Genomic DNA, 17,594 nt, shown 5'->3' with positions numbered 1-17,594 from the left:
GCAACCAAGCACCTAACAAAAAACTGAATATGTAGCTCCACAATTCCCTTGTTGGTCCTGTCCACATTAGATCGTTCATTGCACATCATGTGGGCTCATGGAGCTTGCTGCTCTTTCCAATATGAAGAAGCATAAAATCATCTCGCTTCAGTTACCTCATTTGAACATTCAAACAACCATGCATACTGGTAGTAGAAATGATGGATGAATTCTTTGATGTACTATCAGTGCATCATCCAATTTGTGCTCTTATAGTGTAGAAAAATCTCTCCTATATATTTTAAAAATGACTTGATGTAATACAGTCAAACAAGAAAGGGAAAGACATTAAAGTGATCCTTGGTGAATTGAGTAGCACCATTGATGTAGAGCTGGTACAGAGGCTCGTCGTGACACAGTCATAGCTAAGGAATGAGGTGACTGTGTGCATGGTCCATCCAAGCATGCTCCTCTACGCTCCATGTTCATCTAATTCATATGCTCATGTATAAGCTTACTGTCAATGGAGCAAACAAAGATGTATGCGCATGAGCTGAAGAACAAATACCTCAGCTGTTGCGGGGAGCCCCTTCTTCAATTGCGTTCTCAACGTCCTTGTCTGTTGAACAGCATGGCTTCAAAATCTTGAAAAGGATTTACATCTCCAATTTTCTCGACCTTCTATGTTGAAGGAAACAGAACTTTTATTGCCCTAGCCTTCTCTGCGTCGCCTCAAGGTGTGGTGCCGGGGTAAGCTCCTCGCCCCAACGGCTGCGTGCTCCTCGCCTAAATCCTAATCGAGGGGTGCGATGGTGCGGTGGTGGTGGCGGTGTCGTCCTCACCTCCGGAGTGGTGTGGATCCAGAGGGGGGTTCATGGGATAGACGGCGAGAGGATATGGGAGATCGAGCGGCGAACCTAAGCGAGCCGGGGGTGTTCGGGGAGGATCCGGCTTGCCTGCTCCCTCTCCATGCTCCCATCCGTGCTCCCACTTCATCCTACGGCTATTCTTTTCCCTTTTTCTTTTCTAATCTAATCATCTCCCCCCCTGATTTGCAGGGGGTGGGGCCGGGCCTTATTTTCTTCCAATCAAATCAAGCCACGTATGCGGGAGCACGGATGGGAGCATGGAAGGGAGCAGGCAAGTCTCGTCCGTTCGGGGATCGTTCTATCCGGAGCAGGGAGCAGGGGGCAGGGGTAGGGCGTGAGGCTTGCCGGGCATGTCGTGCTCCGTGGAGGAGGGTTCGTGCCTGGAAGTGGAACCTGAGCATCCTTCCGGCCCGGTGCCAACGATGGAGAAAAGCGCTAATTGTGGAGGAGATAACGATGACAAATTAAATCCCCTAATCAAGGCTGGTTTTCAGGAAACCCGGGTGAATCGGGTGAAACGGAGGCAACAAAAAATCGAACGAAGTCACGAAGGAAACGGAGTCCGTTTCCCGTTTCTTTTAGGTATAGTATAAATAAATAAATATAATATAGAGAGTATAGAGATAGTAGAGATAGAAAAGAGATTCTTTTCGAAACCCACGACGGCTCGTGCACGGTTGGAATCGGACTGAGCTGTGTTCATAAATAGGGCGCAGGCGACCGGTTTTTGCATCATCAGACGTTCCGTTTCACCACGAACCCGAACCCAACCCTTCCTTCGGCGAGAGAGAGCTAGGGCACGGGCGGCCGGCCACGATGGTGCTCGCGGAGCTGGGCGGTAGCATCTCCCGCGCGCTGGCGCGGATGAGCAGCGCGACGGTGGTCGACGAGAACGTGCTCCGGGAGTGCCTCAACGAGATCGCGCGCGCGCTCATGCAGGCCGACGTCCGCTTCAAGATGGTCTGCGACCTGCAGGCCAACATCAAGAAGTCCGTCAACCTCGAGGCCCTCGCCGCCGGCACCAACAAGCGCCGCGTCATAGAGACCGCCGTCGGGAAGGAGCTCTGCAAGATGCTGGATCCCGGGAAGCCCGCCTTCGTCCCCAAGAAGGGCAAGCCCAACGTCGTCATGTTCGTCGGACTGCAAGGTCAGGATTTCTGATTGACCAACCTCGCTTCTTTCTGAATTAATTTCTGATTGACCGGCCTCGCTTCTTTCTGAATTTCAATCTCCTTATGTGATTGCTGATTTGGATTACATATTTACAATATAACATTGATGATCGACGATCACTGAATATATAACGATATATATGCGTATGTCTGCAGGCTCTGGAAAAACCACTACGTGTACCAAATACGCGCATTATCATCAGCGCAAGGGATTCAAACCGTCACTGGTTTGCGCCGATACATTCCGGGCCGGTGCTTTTGATCAGTTGAAGCAGAACGCAACCAAGGCCAAGATACCTTTCTACGGAAGGTACACTACATTGGCAGATTTATTACTCATGGGTCAAAGCTCAAAACCTAGCTTGTCTCTCCAGAATATTCATCTAATAGAATTTCTGTCTTTTGCAGCTACGTGGAATCAGACCCTGTCAAGATTGCTGTGGAGGGCCTGGAAAAGTTCAGGCAAGAGAAATCTGATCTCATCATCATCGACACGAGTGGGCGCCATATGCAGGAGGCTGCGCTCTTCGAGGAGATGCGCCAAGTTGCGGAAGCAACGGTATTTACACTGTCACATATAGTCCTGCACAGCATTATTGTTCCTCTAGTTTTGAGATTTTTCACTGACATGCTTTGTATGGCTCTTCTACAGAAACCAGACCTGGTGATATTTGTGATGGATGGCAGCATTGGTCAGGCTGCCTTCGATCAGGCACAGGCATTCAAACAGAGTGCTTCCGTTGGAGCTGTGATTATCACGAAAATGGATGGTCATGCGAAAGGAGGCGGTGCACTGAGCGCGTAAGTATTTCTCTTTGTTTTCTCGCTCCTCCTTGCGCTATTGGTGTTACTACCTACTCCCTCTGTAATATAAGAGCGTTTAGATTACTAAAGTACTATAGTTAACATATTAGTCTCTCTAGAGTTGTATTCCATTTATAAATTTACACATCATCCATTATTTTAGTTCGACATGAAAGTGCCACTCGGTTTAGGTTTAATTCTTTTGTTAAGGAAACACTGCCTCACATATATGTTTAGTGTCCGTGAAGAAGCAGTTAAAACTGTTGTTGCTACGCTGTATTCTCAAATCCTGATTTAGTTTTGTCATTGTGTGTTTTACAAATAGGCGAATACACCTTTGGATAGAGTAAGCGGGTTAAGAATCCGAGGAGCTTTTTCCTGACATCCTTGCTTCTTTTTTCCAGGGTTGCAGCTACGAAAAGCCCGGTGATATTTATTGGAACTGGAGAACACATTGATGAATTTGATGTTTTCAATGTGGAACCATTTGTCGGCCGTCTGTTAGGTTCGCAACTACATTCAGTATTGCTTATAACTTGGTGATTCTTCTTTCTAGTTTAGCTAACGATGGTTTTCGCAGGTAGAGGAGACTTGCCTGGCTTACTCGACAAGATGGAAAGTATCGTGCCTGCTGATCAACAATCTGAGCTTGTGGCAAAGCTGGCTGAAGGAGCCTTCACTCTCAGACTTATGTATGAGCAATTCCAGAATCTCCTGAAAATGGGGCCAATGGGCCAGGTATTTACCATGTTAACATCTGATTTAACTTTCATACGGTTCTTCTTCTGTGATAGCATTGCTTAAGCGTGCATTTTCTGATTTATCTTGCAGATCTTCTCCATGCTGCCCGGGTTTAGCTCGGAGCTGATGCCGAAGGGACAGGAGAAACAAAGTAAAGAAAAGATCAAGCGGTACATGACGATCATGGACTCCATGACAGCCGCAGGTGAGTTGGTCCAAGAGTTAAATCTCTCTTGTGTGTAGCAAAAATACTGCAAGAGCGATCGTCTGAAACTTATCTCACCGCTGATTGATCAACTTTGCAGAGCTTGACAGCAAGAACCCGAAGCTGATGACCGAGTCGCGGATCCTCCGGGTCGCTCGAGGGTCGGGCAGGCGAGTGAAGGACGTGACGGACATGCTGGAAGAGTACAAGCGACTGGCCAAGATGTGGAGCAAGCTGAATGTGTCGAAATTGATACCGCCGAACGGGAAGATGAGTGATCAGGCCATCCAGAAGATGCTCAAAGCCATGCCGCCGCAAGTGGTGCAGCAGATGGGGGGCAAAAGTGCCTTCGAGGCTCTGGTGAAGCAAATGGGCGGCGGCAAGGACATGAGCAAAATGCTTGCTGGCATGAGGGGTGGCGCTTAGTCTTGCAAATGTAGGTGGTGCGCTTGCTACGTTGTAGTAGAATTTCTCTCCTGACAAGATATTTCCCAACTCCCCATTGTACTTAAATTTCTCTGGAACTGACATGTAGACAATCAAATTCACTGAGTGTGGCTTTTATGACTTTGTTATCTGGATTACGTGGGCTTCTGCAGAGTTTTAAACACCAAAGTTAAATTTTCAAGTCCAAACTCTGAGGCTTCCTGCTGCATTTTTAGAGATTTCAATAAGAAATAAGTCTGCTGAGCCAAATTGTTAGTGTGTACTTTTTTTTTGAGGGGATTATTAGTGTGTACTGGTAGGTATCTAGGTCAAGATTTGACAGCTTTTTTTTGACAGCTGTCAAGATGCTACACCTTTACTATGCAGAGTTGATATGTTTTACCAATCAAATGGAATATACACCATTATTTGATCCTTACCGTTTGCACTGCTAGCCTATCGTAATGGAACCGGTATATAGCGCATTAATTATTACTCTCGTTTTAGAGACTTGTTTACACTACAGAGACATATCTTTAATATCTTCCCCAATCTTTTTGACATGCATTTCCTGCATAGAACTTGTATTATTGTGCATGTGTGAATGATGTGGGAGAAAGATCAATGAAATAATACTCGTTAACAGAACACATGAATAGTCTGTTATTGTACAATATATCATGTGCGCTAGCAATGAGAATTGGGCGTTCATCAGTTAGCTAGCTAGAGCATGCTGAAGTGCCCGCAGCCCGCCAACCCGTGTTTAAGGCTCAACCTCCGTCGGACCTATTCTCCTTACAAAAATGCCACTGAGGGGCTAGACATGGCCTGTCAAGTCCTTTTGTGTGCGCTAGAGATAAATAACACACTAGTTGCTACCAATGTATTGTATTGAGAGGAATAACATGTTAATTGCTAACAATGTATTACTATGTGTGCTCCTAATCTTTCACCTTCTATACAAGGATTACAACACAACCCGCTCTTTAGACATTCAACTCACAGCTTACAAGTTCAACATTTGAAGATGCCGAATAGGTCAGCCCCAAGCTGCGTTCAAAATGATGCCAAGCATGACATCACCTTCAAGGAGCTACACAAAAGAGCTTTTCAAGGACAATTGAACTCTCCGCTCTCTTTGAAGTAAGAATCGCAGTTGTCCTAGAGGCGTCAAACGAGAAGGTGCACTTGTTTGGTCTCCATTTGTCTTACCTTCTCTTTGTTTTTGTGTTGTTTCGTTCAGGAAGATGAATTGAGAGTGATGCATTTGATTGAGTGCCACAAGGTCATGGAATGCCCTGGATCCCCCCACCCCCCACCCCAGTTCCACGGCAAACAAACCAGTGCTTCCGGCGTTACAGTACTATGCACTACTAGTGGCAGAGTAGTGCTAGGGTTTCTGATAGAGCCGTTGGGATCGTACTGTGTGCCTGCTGGATCAAGAGTGCTACTTTGATGCCCTCTTGAAACTGTTCCTCTTGCATAGTCACCCGCATCTGATTGGAAGTCCGGTATCCCGCTCACAACAGGTTCCCGCGAAAAGATTCTTAAGCTGCGGCTCAGCGAGCTGGTTGTATCGGATGATTGCTTTATAGTATAAAGCGGGGAACTCTTTATCGTCAAAAAAAAAGATTCTCAAGCTTCTAGACATTGTGGACGAGGCCGCAAAGGAGGACGAAGCCGCAAAAGCAAATATCAAGTATGATTTCAGTGCGAATGGAGCAGCATTTTCAAATTTTCAAAAATCACAGGCACCAAGCTGGTAGGCGGAAATTTGAACTTTCTGGCAACATCGACTCACATAACTCGTACTCGTTTACTTTTTGACCTTCCAACCACCGCAGAATTTTTATATACAAGACAGTACAGTACATAAGTAGCACAATTTCTGACGGAGTATTAGCCACTAATTGCAACGCCAACTGATCTACCACGTCACACAATTGTCCCAAACAAATTTATATGGAAAATGTACATAATTACTACTGTATATTCTGTCTGCAGTATGCTATCCTACTGTATATAGACCGGTCCGGCAGCACACAAAAATATTTCATCAATAGCTAACAATCGTGCATGAAAACTTAATACTACCCCCTGACCCTCGCATCGCCTCCCCGAGCGAGGCGACCGGGGGCTCCCCTTCCCTCCTCCTCCCCGCGCCTCCCCCTGCTCATGTGGTGCCGGCGGCGGCGGCCCCGTTCTTTCCCCCCACGCGGCAATACGGATCGGGCGGTGGCATATGGCGGCAGTGCACCTAGGCCGGCGACGGATCCGGCGGCGCGCAACACCGGGTGGCAAGGTGGCGGTGGCGCGGCTGCTTGGCTGCAGGGCGGCACAATGGCTGGTGGCGGCGCCCTTCCAACCCAAATCTGGGCCCCATCTGGGTCTGGGCGGGCCTGGCCTGGGCTTTCCGGCATCGTCTCCGGCGGACGGAGGTGTGGCTCGTGCTGGGGGTGGCGGAGATGGAGGCACGCGTACTACAGCGCCGTGACGGGAGCTTCACGAGCCCGTTTCGGGCTCGGTCGGGCAGGGGTGCCTAGTTTGCTCCTGAGATGCGTCCGGTCAGTTACCGCCAAGGGTGGTGGAGGTTGTCCCCTCCCGTGTGGCTTATGACCCTGCCGCTTCTCGTTCCCGGCTGCTTCCTCTTGGTCTCGCCGGTCTCGCTTCGCTTGCCACAGTAAGACGGCGATGGTGACTGCAAGACCATGGTGGCGTATATTGGTGGACAACAAGTATGGTGGAGCGTGATGGATCGTCCGGGGTCGTGGTTGGTTGGCGGTTGGGAGAAATCCTTATCGACTTGACCGGCACCGACTCGGTGGCCCCCGTGAGCGCCGTCGTGCCTTCCTGAAGGGCATCGGATATACCCCTTTCCCCACGCCCCTTTGCATACCGGGGGAAAACCTAAGACATGTCCAGGCAGCAGCGTTGCAGGCCCGTCGATGGGGCAGGCCAAATTGGCCAACCGTCCCGGGCCCCCCAAATTTTGGGGCCCCCAAATCAGGGAAAATTATATGAAAAGCCCACTAACTAAGCCAGGAGCCCATTCACGTACACGCCTCGCTGCTTCGGCCACTGATGCCGCTAGGGCTTCTTCCGTCCTATGATCCCCCGATCCAATCGCTCGCCTCATGTTGGTCGTCCTCGCCGTCGTCGCCCTCCGGCCCTCCCGCAGTCTTCCTCTTGTCTCCTCGGCTCCTCGCCATATGGATGTTGCATGCTAGTTGACTAGTTCCCCAAGTGATGACCCCACGTGAGTGCTCCAGACCTATTTGCTGTAAGCCGGTTATCTTCAGAGTCCAGATAATGATTTCTGAAATTTTGTACAGCTCGAAGACCCAAAGCAATCTGCATCTCCTGGCCCGAAAAATCAAGAGACACGTGACGCTCCTGCTCCATTATTATATGTATGCTCTTCGTTTTTGAATTTTGGTGCACAAAATGATCACATGGATAGTTAGTAAACTTGAGCATTAGCCAATGTACTTCCTATATATCGATAAGTGATACATTTCTTTACACTTTGCAGCCAAAAGGTTTAGACTTCAGATGGATTGATGCAACTATTTCGGAAGATAATTGCTAATTCAAGCTTCAAGGTGCAACCTTTTTCTTTTCTTATCTTGATATATGATAAACTTAGAACTTCAGTTATAAGAGTGTATATCAAAATTTAGGAACCCATTTTGCATTCGTCCCGGGCCCCCGAATTTCTGGAGACGGCCCTGCAGCCAGGGGCGGACCCAGGACAAAAATGTCCCGGTGTCCACGTGTACATCACATGCGCGTGCATGTGGTCCACAAGTAATACTATGAATAATTATGTGGCCTCAGTTTTCTATACATGACCGCTATGGAATATACATTTTGCATCTATATAAGGCCACCAACAGTAATCAAGATAAAAAATAATGATATTTTCTCGTACTAGCAACCTGTTTAATAATTGCATCCATGCATTTATAATGGCACTCAGCTACTTCCACACTCAACGTTCGATCAGTTTCATTTTTCTTCTTCGTAAACGAAAAGAAAAACTAGCTTGCAAGGCATTAAATTTTACCTTGATATCTGTACATGAATTTGTGGTCTTCTATATAGAAATGGAGGTAATTACATACTAGACACAATGAAAAAAATCGACAGTAAAAATAGACTTGATCGAACCAAAATTGTAACCACAAATTTGGTAAATCGTTGCGAAATTTTAAAAATCACATTAATCCAATTATCAAACATATATGGGTCACTGTATTTTATTTTGGAAAAACACATTAAAGCAATTCATCTCAAATAGATGTGAAAATCTGCCAAAAAATTTATCGTATACCCACGAATATTGTTACAAATTAATAAAGTAGAGTGTGGTTTTGCCTCAAGAAAACCTGCCAAAAAATTTAGAAACACGGTAATCCAATTCTCAATTGTAACTAACTTGAAATTCAAAATACTAGGCATATAGTTTATGTATTTAGGAAACAAAGATTAGAGGAAATGGTGAGTGGACTGGCGACGTCTGATATGCCACGAAGCTTCGCTGGTAAATCGCCGAGCGGGCGACCGGGCGACGCTGCGACGAATCGGTGCAGGAGGAGCCGAGAAGCCAGCACACTGAACGTGCACGTACACTTACAAACAAATCTTTTCTTTTAGGATCACTTACAAACAAATCTGATTGATCAACAATCAATCCGATCCTGTGCCTCCGCGTGCGTGTGTAACCACGTAGTTGATTGGGCCGCTCCCGCGCGCCGTCGTCGGCTTAGCAAGTGTCCCTGGATCAATTTTTCCGGTGTCACGCTAGTACCTAACCTATATATATGCATCTAACGTAACCAGAAAATTTACCCGGTGTCCTGTGACACCGGTAGGCCATACGTGGGTCCGCCCCTGCCTGCAGCGTTGTTGTCATCGCGTTCCTTGAGGTGTTGCTTGGTATGCGGCGTTTCAGAGTGCTGGGAGCGTGGTGGAATTCTCCGGCGGCCGCAGCGGTTCGCGAGCCATCTTCGTTTTCGTTGTTGGCATTTTTTTTCTTCTGTTGTTCCTCGTTTTTTTTTGGGGCGTGCTTGTGCTGAGGCTTCATCAATTATATCGTGTGGTTGATATATTAATATTGCGAGGCGAAAGCCTATTTCGTCCGTATAGACCGGCCCTGCCCAAGCCTTATATGATACCAAAAACACCAAACAGATGTGTTAAAAAAAAGACACCAAACAGAGGCACAGATTGAATTTGATTAAAATCCAATCAAATTTGATTAATGAAAGCCGTCGCGATGAGATCCGTGGAATACGAGTCGGTTTTCAGCTTGGGAAACGTTTCTGTGCGGCGCGCCGGCGCAACGCTTGGGCCGGTCGCTCGTGCATTGTACGATAGAAACGTCTTTGGCCACTCGTTTTGTGGGTCCTAGCACCGCCCAGCCTCCCATCCTTATCTCCTCCTCCCGCATCTCTCTTCCTCCATTTCTTTTTCCATCACCAGTCATGGGAGCGGCAGCCCCAATCTTGCTCATCTCCTTCCTCTCTCTACTCCTCCCTCCCCTACCCCCTGAGCTATAGAGGGCTATTGAGAGCGCCCGCACCACACCCTTCAGGGCTGCTGCAAAGGGGGAGTTGCGCAGCCAGGATTCACTCGTCACTATGGGTCGCTTAGGTGAGCTCGTCGCCATGGTGCGCACGCCGTCGTTCTCGACTGCTGCGCCCGCACCTCCTGCCGATGCCCTCTTTTTTGGGTAGGGGACCGCGAGCGGGGGGTGCTGCAAGCAGCGGAGGACGGGGCTACAAGCGGGGCGACCACCACCAACCACCGATGTGATTCGCGGCAGAGATGCTGCTACCCCGGCGCGGCGGAGCTACAACCTTAGGCCGGTGGAGTTGCAACCAGCAAAACAAATGCTAGAACTGGCGATAGCCGTGTTGCGACGGCCACGGCGGCGATCCATCATTGAGCTACAACCGTAGGCAGGTGGAGTTGCAACCAGCAAAACAAATGCTCTGGAACCGGCGATAACCGTCTTGCGACGGCCACGGCGGCGATCCATCATTGAGCTACAACCGTAGGCAGGTGGAGTTGCAACCAGCAAAACAAATGCTCTGGAACCGGCGATAACCGTCTTGCGACGGCCACGGCAGCGATCCATCATTGCTGGAACCAGCAGTTTTTTGGCTGGAAACAGCGATTTTTTTGCTACGACCCCAACGAAGATGATTCATAGTTTTGCTGGAACGACAAGTACTTTTGCTGGAACCATTTTCTTTTTTTGTTGCAAGCATAATTTCTTTTTGTTATGACTGCTTTGATTTTTGCTGGAACAAACATTCATTATTTTTGTTACCATCGTCTTGTTTTTTTTTGCTGGAACCAGTGTATTTTTGTGCTACAACTGTTCTTCAATTTTGCTGGAACCAATTCACTTTTTTTGTTTGCGATTTTGACGATGGCGAGCGTGCCGACGGCGAGCGTCGACGGCGAGCGACGGGCCCGTCGCCACCGGAGCTGCAACCGTCACTATCGAGGCTGCAATTGCAGGCCACAGTCGTTGCATGCGTGGAGTCAGAGACAAGTGCAGGCGGCGACCAGCGGCGAGATGCGGCACTCGGCGGTGAGTGCGGCGACCGACGACGAGGACATCCGGCGAGGGCGGCGAGGACGGCCGATGAGGTGCGGCAACCAGAGAGCATGTGACCCGGCGAGACAAAGGAAGCGATGAGAGGCAGGTGGTCTTTTTTCATACGTGCTCGTGCGGCAAACAACTGCAGACGATTTAATCAGACGGCTGAAAGTGGACCTCCGAACGATTAGGCCGGTGCGCCGGCGCCTATAATCGCCTTTCAGCTTTCACGGAGAGAACTCTCGTCGACTCGACTCACACGCCACACACCGCACGAACCTTCCCCCGTACGACACGAGATCACACGAGCCAGGCCAGCCAAGCCGCCACCGACCCAACCCGACCCGCCACGCCGCGTTCCCCAATCCCCACCCCCCAACCAAAAATCTCCCCCATCGCCCCCGGCCGGTTCTCCCCATCCCATACCCTCCCCTCCCCTCGCCCTCCCAGATCGCCGCCGGAACCCCCACCCCACCCCGCCGACGAGGTCCGACCCCCCGGGGGGCCCAGCCAAGATGGTGCTCGCGCAGCTGGGCGGGAGCATCTCCCGCGCGCTCGCGCAGATGAGCAACGCCACGGTCATCGACGAGAAGGTGCTCGGGGAGTGCCTCAACGAGATCTCCCGCGCGCTCCTGCAGTCCGACGTCCAGTTCAAGATGGTCCGCGACATGCAGACCAACATCAGGAAGATCGTCAACCTCGAGACCCTCGCCGCCGGCACCAACAAGCGACGCATCATACAGCAGGTCCCTCCACCTAGCTATCCATTCCTGCGCTAGTTCGATCCAGGGACGCGCGTGCCAGGGGGAACTGGGCGGGAGGAGGCTGATGCCCTTGTTTTTTTTTTCCGCGCTGCAGGCCGTCTTCACCGAGCTCTGCAACATGCTCGATCCCGGGAAGCCGGCCTTCACCCCCAAGAAGGGCAAGCCCAGCGTCGTCATGTTCGTCGGATTGCAGGGTCAGTCTCACTGACCAACCTCGCTTACCTGCTCTGTTTTTTGATCTACGCCTGTTACCTGAATTCCACACGCTACATGTGATTGCTTATTATAGCTGTATATATCTACCAGTCTGCGTGTAGCATTGGTAGGCCACCTAGAATGAATGTGTCGTTTAAGCACCGGGGATGTGCTCATAGGTGTTTCATGTTATTCTGAATTGTGGTGATAGCCGAGCAAAATTGAATGGTCCAAACCTTGTTGAATTGAGGTAAATTTAGGTTATTATTGGGTATAGAATTGCGGTTAGGGTCATCAGTTGCCTTTCACTAACAGGAGCAGACCTTGTTTAGTTTATTGCTGTGGTCTAAGCATCTCATTTCTGTCTTGATATGAATGGCAAGGTAGGTACGTTGTTTTGTGGAGAACTTGTGGTGACTCAGACATTTCAGGCAGCTCTAGCTGTAGGTGATAGGTCGGATGCCATAAGAACTATTGCCATTTCCTGTTCAATCTTCTAGTTGTTTGTACCTGTGAGATCTCCCTCATTTTTTTTTTTTTTTTGAATTGAGGGGCGTACCCCTGATTTCATTTCATCAATGAAAGGAAACCGTAAAACAGTTTAACACACAAGTCGATGACCCCCAGACGCCCTACCATGCCACCTGGGGAAAGACAACTAGGAGCAATGCGGAAGAGGTAACCACGCAGGGCTCCCAAAAAGCATGAAAAGAAAGACTAGACTAGGAGTAGCAGGCAAACACAACTAAAACAACAATCAAACTAACAAGATCATCCAGAGTCCGTCCAAAACACCACGGCTAGCCAAAATCACACTACTCCAAGTCTTTTTGTCATTGGCGCCCAGCCTCTCCTCTTGTTGAAGAACCCGTTTGCAACATCAACCAGCAGCACTGCTACGGGACGAAGCGTCTGTTGCCCTTCTTTTTTCTGTATTCCAGACTGATACAAAATCTAATAAGAAATTTGAATAAACAGAACACTAGGATCATGCGGTTTGTTCATTGTTTTCCTCGTCTTTAATACAGTTACAATATACATTGATGTTAGATGCTCACTGAATGATGATATATTTCTGTAGGTTCTGGAAAAACCACTACCTGTACGAAATACGCATATTATCATCAGCGTAAGGGATTTAAACCGTCGCTGGTTTGTGCCGATACATTCCGAGCTGGTGCTTTTGATCAGTTGAAACAGAATGCAACCAAGGCGAAGATACCTTTTTATGGAAGGTTCTCTACATCGAAAGATTTAGCTGTTGGTTAAAAGCTTCTCTCCAAAATTTGCACTAAATAAAATTTCCGTCTTTGCAGCTACATGGAGTCAGATCCTGTGAAAATTGCTGTTGAGGGTCTGGAAAGGTTCAGGAAAGATAACTCTGATCTCATCATTATTGACACAAGTGGACGCCATAAGCAAGAGGCTGCACTCTTCGAAGAAATGCGTCAAGTTGCGGAAGCAACGGTATTTACACTGTCATAGTCTTGCACCATTATTTTTCCTGTAACATTGAGATTCTCACCCACCTTTTTTATGGTTCATTGCAGAAACCAGACCTGGTGATATTTGTGATGGATGGCAGTATTGGTCAGGCTGCGTTTGATCAGGCACAAGCATTTAAACAAAGTGCTTCTGTTGGTGCTGTCATCATTACGAAATTGGATGGTCATGCAAAAGGAGGCGGTGCACTTAGCGCGTTAGTATTACTCTTTATTTTATTTTTTCTTCCTGGTGCTATTTCCTGTATCGTGTTGCTTATGAGCGTTATTGTTTCCAAAGAATCTTAGTTAGCTTAGTTTGTTCATTGGTAAATTTTCTTCATTATAATTCTTCTTGTGGGATTTCCCCCCCTCTTGTTAATATGTCCTTTTAGAGTTGAATTTCATTTTACCAGGTTGCATTTCATCCATGTTATTTTAGTTCAACAAGAAAATGCTACTTGGTTTAGGATCACTTCAATCTGAATGTTTGCACATATGTTTAGTATCTGTGAAGCAGTTAAGATTGTTATTTATCTGCTCAGCTGTATTCTCAAATCCTGTTTTAGCTTCTTTTTTTATTGTGTTTTTTACAAGTAGGCGAGGATACCGTTTGTTAGAGTAAACAGGTGAAGAATCAGAGGGACCTTTTTTTTACATCCTTGCCTCTTTTTTCCCCAGGGTTGCAGCTACAAAAAGTCCAGTGATATTTATTGGAACTGGAGAACACATTGATGAATTTGAGATTTTTGATGTGAAACCATTTGTCAGCCGTCTGCTAGGTTAGCAACTACATTTAATATTGTGTGTAGCTTGGTGATTCTTCTTTCTAGTTTACCTAACGATGTATGTATTTGTCAGGTATGGGAGACTTGTCTGGCTTAATGGACAAAATCCAGGATGTTATGCCTGCTGATCAGCAGCCTGAGCTTCTGGCAAAGCTGGCTGAAGGAACCTTCACTCTCAGACTTCTGTATGATCAATTCCAGAATCTTCTGAAAATGGGTCCTATTGGCCAGGTTAACTATCTTTTACTCCCTTCTTTCACAAATATAATATGTTTTGGATATTTCAGTATGTACTACTCCCTCCGTCCCAAAATAAGTGTCTCAACTTTGTACTAGCTTTAGTACAAAGTTATACTAAGCTTGAGACACTTATTTTGGGACGGAGGGAGTACATACGAACTGAAATGAGTGAACAAACACACTAAAATGCGTCTATATACATCCGAATCAGAAAAAAAGTTAGGACATCTTATAATAGTGAACGGAGGGAGTAGTATTTACCATGTTAACATCTGATTAACCTACATTATATTGAGTATTTGGTTTCACACGAAGTCATCCAACAAGACAAGCAAGGCTCCGCAACTAGTGATATTATTTGTTTAAGCATGCATTGTCTTATTTATCTTGCAGGTCTTCTCCATGTTGCCTGGATTTAGTTCAGAGTTGATGCCAAAAGGACACGAGAAAGAAGGCCAAGCGAAGATTAAGCGATACATGACGATTATGGACTCCATGACAGCTGCAGGTGAGCTAGATTAGACCAATGCTTTCCTTTGTGTATCACAAGAGCGACGTTCCGAAACTTATCCCAACCCTGACCTACTTTTCAGAGCTCGACAGCACAAACCCGAAGCTGATGACCGAGTCGCGAATCATCCGTATCGCTCGAGGGTCTGGCAGGCAAATCAGAGACGTGATGGACATGCTGGAAGAGTACAAGCGACTAGCCAAGATGTGGAGCAAGATGAAGGGGCTAAAGATGCCGAAGAATGGAAAGATGAGCGATCTGTCCCAGAACCTGAACATCCAGCAGATGACCAAGGCCCTCCCGCCGCAAGTGCTGAAGCAGATGGGCGGCATGGGTGGCCTGCAGGCTCTGATGAAGCAGATGGGTGGCAAGGACATGAGCAAAATGCTCGGGGGCATGGGACTGGGTGGTGATTAAATCTGGCAAATATAGGTAGTTTCTTGTGGCATAGGTGGTGTGCTTGCTGCGCTGTGGAGTTTGCTATATTTATATAGATCTCTAAAGATTTCCATCCTGACAAAGATACTTCCCAACTCCTCAAAAAGTTATGTGAAATTTCTCTGCAACTAACATCTGCTAGGTCATCAAATTTACAGGTACTATGGCTTTTGTGAATTTTTCGTGTCATTGCGTTTCTCGATTGGCATACTTGTTTTCTGGATTATATGGAGGGCCTCTGAAGAGTCTGAAATCCAGAGTTAAAATTTTAAGTCCGAACTCTAAAATCGTTATGATGTTTAATGCTGCTAGTACATCTTACACCAGTAGTTATACTTTTCGGCGATTAGTGCAATGCGGAGAATGAAGTTCTGTGTGAGTCAGTGTATCGATAATTTCGACGCACTAATGTTTCAAAGACCTTTTAGGTCTAGATTTCACAGCACATGATTGCCTAATTAGTGTCAACTTTGAGATTGCCGTGCGATGTAAGAGACGTTTCATGCTGGGGGCGAAATTAGTAACAAGGACAGCAGCAAGGCACCATACTTTTTCCGAGGGAAACATAAACTTTACCTCTGGTACTGGTATGTTTAGTAAGGCACCATGCTTTACCATCTACTGCAAAATAAAGCACGCGACATGACACTAACTGCGCTAAAGAAAACGTAAAGCTACACACACATACACTGCACGATGCCTTTTAACTCCACTCAAGAGACACTTGTCGGATGCACACGAATTTCACAATTAGTCACTAGTCATCTCTAATTCTTTTGTGAAATTTGCCGACGGCCTTTTTCACTTTGAGAAAATGAAGGAGTTCATCCGCAAAAAATAAAAATAAAAAATGAAGGAGTTCATGAAATTTACTACTTTGAGAAAACGAAGGAGTTAATGAAATTTGCCGAGCTCGAAGGGTTGGTTCAGTGGCATTCCGTTACTGTCCAAGGGATGCCAACACGGTGGCGCACACGCTAGCTAGACACTCGTATGATTTTAAGTCGAAATTTGTTTTGGGAGGGTGATCCTCCAAGCCTCATTTCACCTCTTCTGTGGAATGACGTAACTATGTTGAATTTGCAATAAAGTGTGCCGGTGAGCATTCCCATAGAAAACGACTTGTTATGTTTAATCAAATCCTTTTTTTTTTGCAAACATGTCTAATCAAATCGGAATATCTTGCTCGATGGAGATAGTTCATTTGCTAAATGGGAATTTATTTGTTTATATAGAAAAGCATGCCTTGATCTGTGTTTATCGAACCATTTTTACAAAGCGATGACACACGATTAGATTCATCACGGTGCCACAAATTACTTCTCATTTAACTAACAAACCCACATATTTCTCTCCATAAATAAGTCTGAACTCAATTTTTAAGTCTGAAATCCAGAGTTAAAATTTTAAGTCTGAAATCCAATCGTTGTGCCGTTTAATGCTATAACGTTTTACACCGGGAGTTCTGCTTTTTGGCGATTAGTGCAAAGAGGAGAATGATGTTCTGTGTGAGTCAGTGCACTGTACTGATAAGTTGGGCGCACAGATGAACTAGCATTGCAGGACTTTTAGGCCTAGATTTTACCTGATTGCCTAATTAGTGTCAACTTTGGGATTGCCGTGCGTTGTAAGAGACGTTTCATGCTGGGGGAGAAACAACAGTAAGGCACCATACTTTTTTTTAGGGGAACACACTTTATCTCTAGTACTAGTATGTTTAGTCATCTACTGCAAAATAAAGCACGCGACATGACACTAACTGCCCAACAAACACTTGGGCAAATTTGACATTTGTAGGAATTTTTGGGACATAATATAATTATACTGGTTTCAGTGGCTCTAGCTAATTGTATATATGATAGAGTGAGGTGAAGTGTCTATTTTTGTGAATAATATACGTATATTGGCTTTAGTGTGATCCAAGTATTGTATCTACAATCATAAATGGCACAAGGTAAATCGAAGCCAAAAGCGATAAATGAATGGTGGATACTTGGGAACTAGACATTTTCTCCCGAAATACTAGTGTTATATTGTCTTTGTCATGTTCCAGCTAATTGTATCCGCAATGACACAAAGTAGAGCAAATCCAACGCATACCAGCTAACTATTTCTACAATTAGAATGCTAAATAGTAAAGCAAACGTTTTAGAGTAAATAATAACAAGAGAATAACACGCATCTGAACAAGTTTTACATTTAATAGGCATATCTAGGACATACCGGTGTTAAGTTAGCTTTGATTCGTTCCGGCTAATTGAACCCACAATCATAATAATACAAAGTAAAGCAAAAAAAAATCGTGAATAAGCAAAGCTTACGTATCATTTCATTGATAGAGAAAATTAGAATGAGTACAAGAGGGACA

The 17,594-nt window shown here is 46.4% G+C and overlaps 2 protein-coding genes across 3 annotated transcripts; both read left to right on the top strand.

Moving 5' to 3' along the window:
* The first annotated feature begins 1,537 nt into the window (after positions 1-1,537).
* LOC109743076 (signal recognition particle subunit SRP54 3) lies at positions 1,538-4,750 on the top strand. Of its 2 annotated transcripts, XM_040395165.3 has the most exons (9): positions 1,538-1,995; positions 2,177-2,330; positions 2,429-2,579; positions 2,673-2,821; positions 3,229-3,329; positions 3,405-3,562; positions 3,656-3,770; positions 3,871-3,966; positions 4,093-4,750. In XM_040395165.3, exons 1-9 carry the CDS (start codon positions 1,665-1,667, stop codon positions 4,194-4,196), a joined length of 1,359 nt encoding a protein of 452 aa, XP_040251099.1. In that variant the 5' UTR covers positions 1,538-1,664; the 3' UTR covers positions 4,197-4,750. The 2 variants fall into 2 exon arrangements, with proteins under 2 accessions (XP_040251099.1, XP_020157748.1); XM_020302159.4 differs by having other exon boundaries at positions 3,871-4,750.
* A 6,309-nt stretch (positions 4,751-11,059) lies between these two features.
* LOC109743067 (signal recognition particle subunit SRP54 2) lies at positions 11,060-15,403 on the top strand. Its single transcript, XM_020302146.4, has 9 exons — positions 11,060-11,555; positions 11,668-11,767; positions 12,850-13,003; positions 13,085-13,235; positions 13,319-13,467; positions 13,931-14,031; positions 14,111-14,268; positions 14,671-14,785; positions 14,871-15,403. Exons 1-9 carry the CDS (start codon positions 11,325-11,327, stop codon positions 15,203-15,205), a joined length of 1,494 nt encoding a protein of 497 aa, XP_020157735.1. The 5' UTR covers positions 11,060-11,324; the 3' UTR covers positions 15,206-15,403.
* The last annotated feature ends 2,191 nt before the right edge of the window (positions 15,404-17,594 follow it).

The sequence above is a fragment of the Aegilops tauschii genome, chromosome 1 (assembly GCF_002575655.3).
Source record: "Aegilops tauschii subsp. strangulata cultivar AL8/78 chromosome 1, Aet v6.0, whole genome shotgun sequence".
NCBI lineage: Eukaryota > Viridiplantae > Streptophyta > Magnoliopsida > Poales > Poaceae > Aegilops > Aegilops tauschii.
The sequence above is the reverse complement of the archived record's forward strand: the minus strand, read 5'-3'. Positions and strand labels throughout refer to the sequence as shown.

Bases quoted from the DNA above. Each gene is read 5' to 3' on its own strand.
- LOC109743076 (XM_020302159.4), top strand. From the start codon at position 1,665: ATGGTGCTCGCGGAGCTGGGCGGTAGCATCTCCCGCGCGCTGGCGCGG. The intron at 2,331-2,428 runs GTACACTACATT...TGTCTTTTGCAG, and splicing joins AAGATACCTTTCTACGGAAG to CTACGTGGAATCAGACCCTG. The intron at 2,822-3,228 runs GTAAGTATTTCT...TCTTTTTTCCAG, and splicing joins GGAGGCGGTGCACTGAGCGC to GGTTGCAGCTACGAAAAGCC.
- LOC109743067 (XM_020302146.4), top strand. From the start codon at position 11,325: ATGGTGCTCGCGCAGCTGGGCGGGAGCATCTCCCGCGCGCTCGCGCAG. The intron at 11,556-11,667 runs GTCCCTCCACCT...TCCGCGCTGCAG, and splicing joins AGCGACGCATCATACAGCAG to GCCGTCTTCACCGAGCTCTG. The intron at 14,269-14,670 runs GTTAACTATCTT...TTTATCTTGCAG, and splicing joins AAATGGGTCCTATTGGCCAG to GTCTTCTCCATGTTGCCTGG.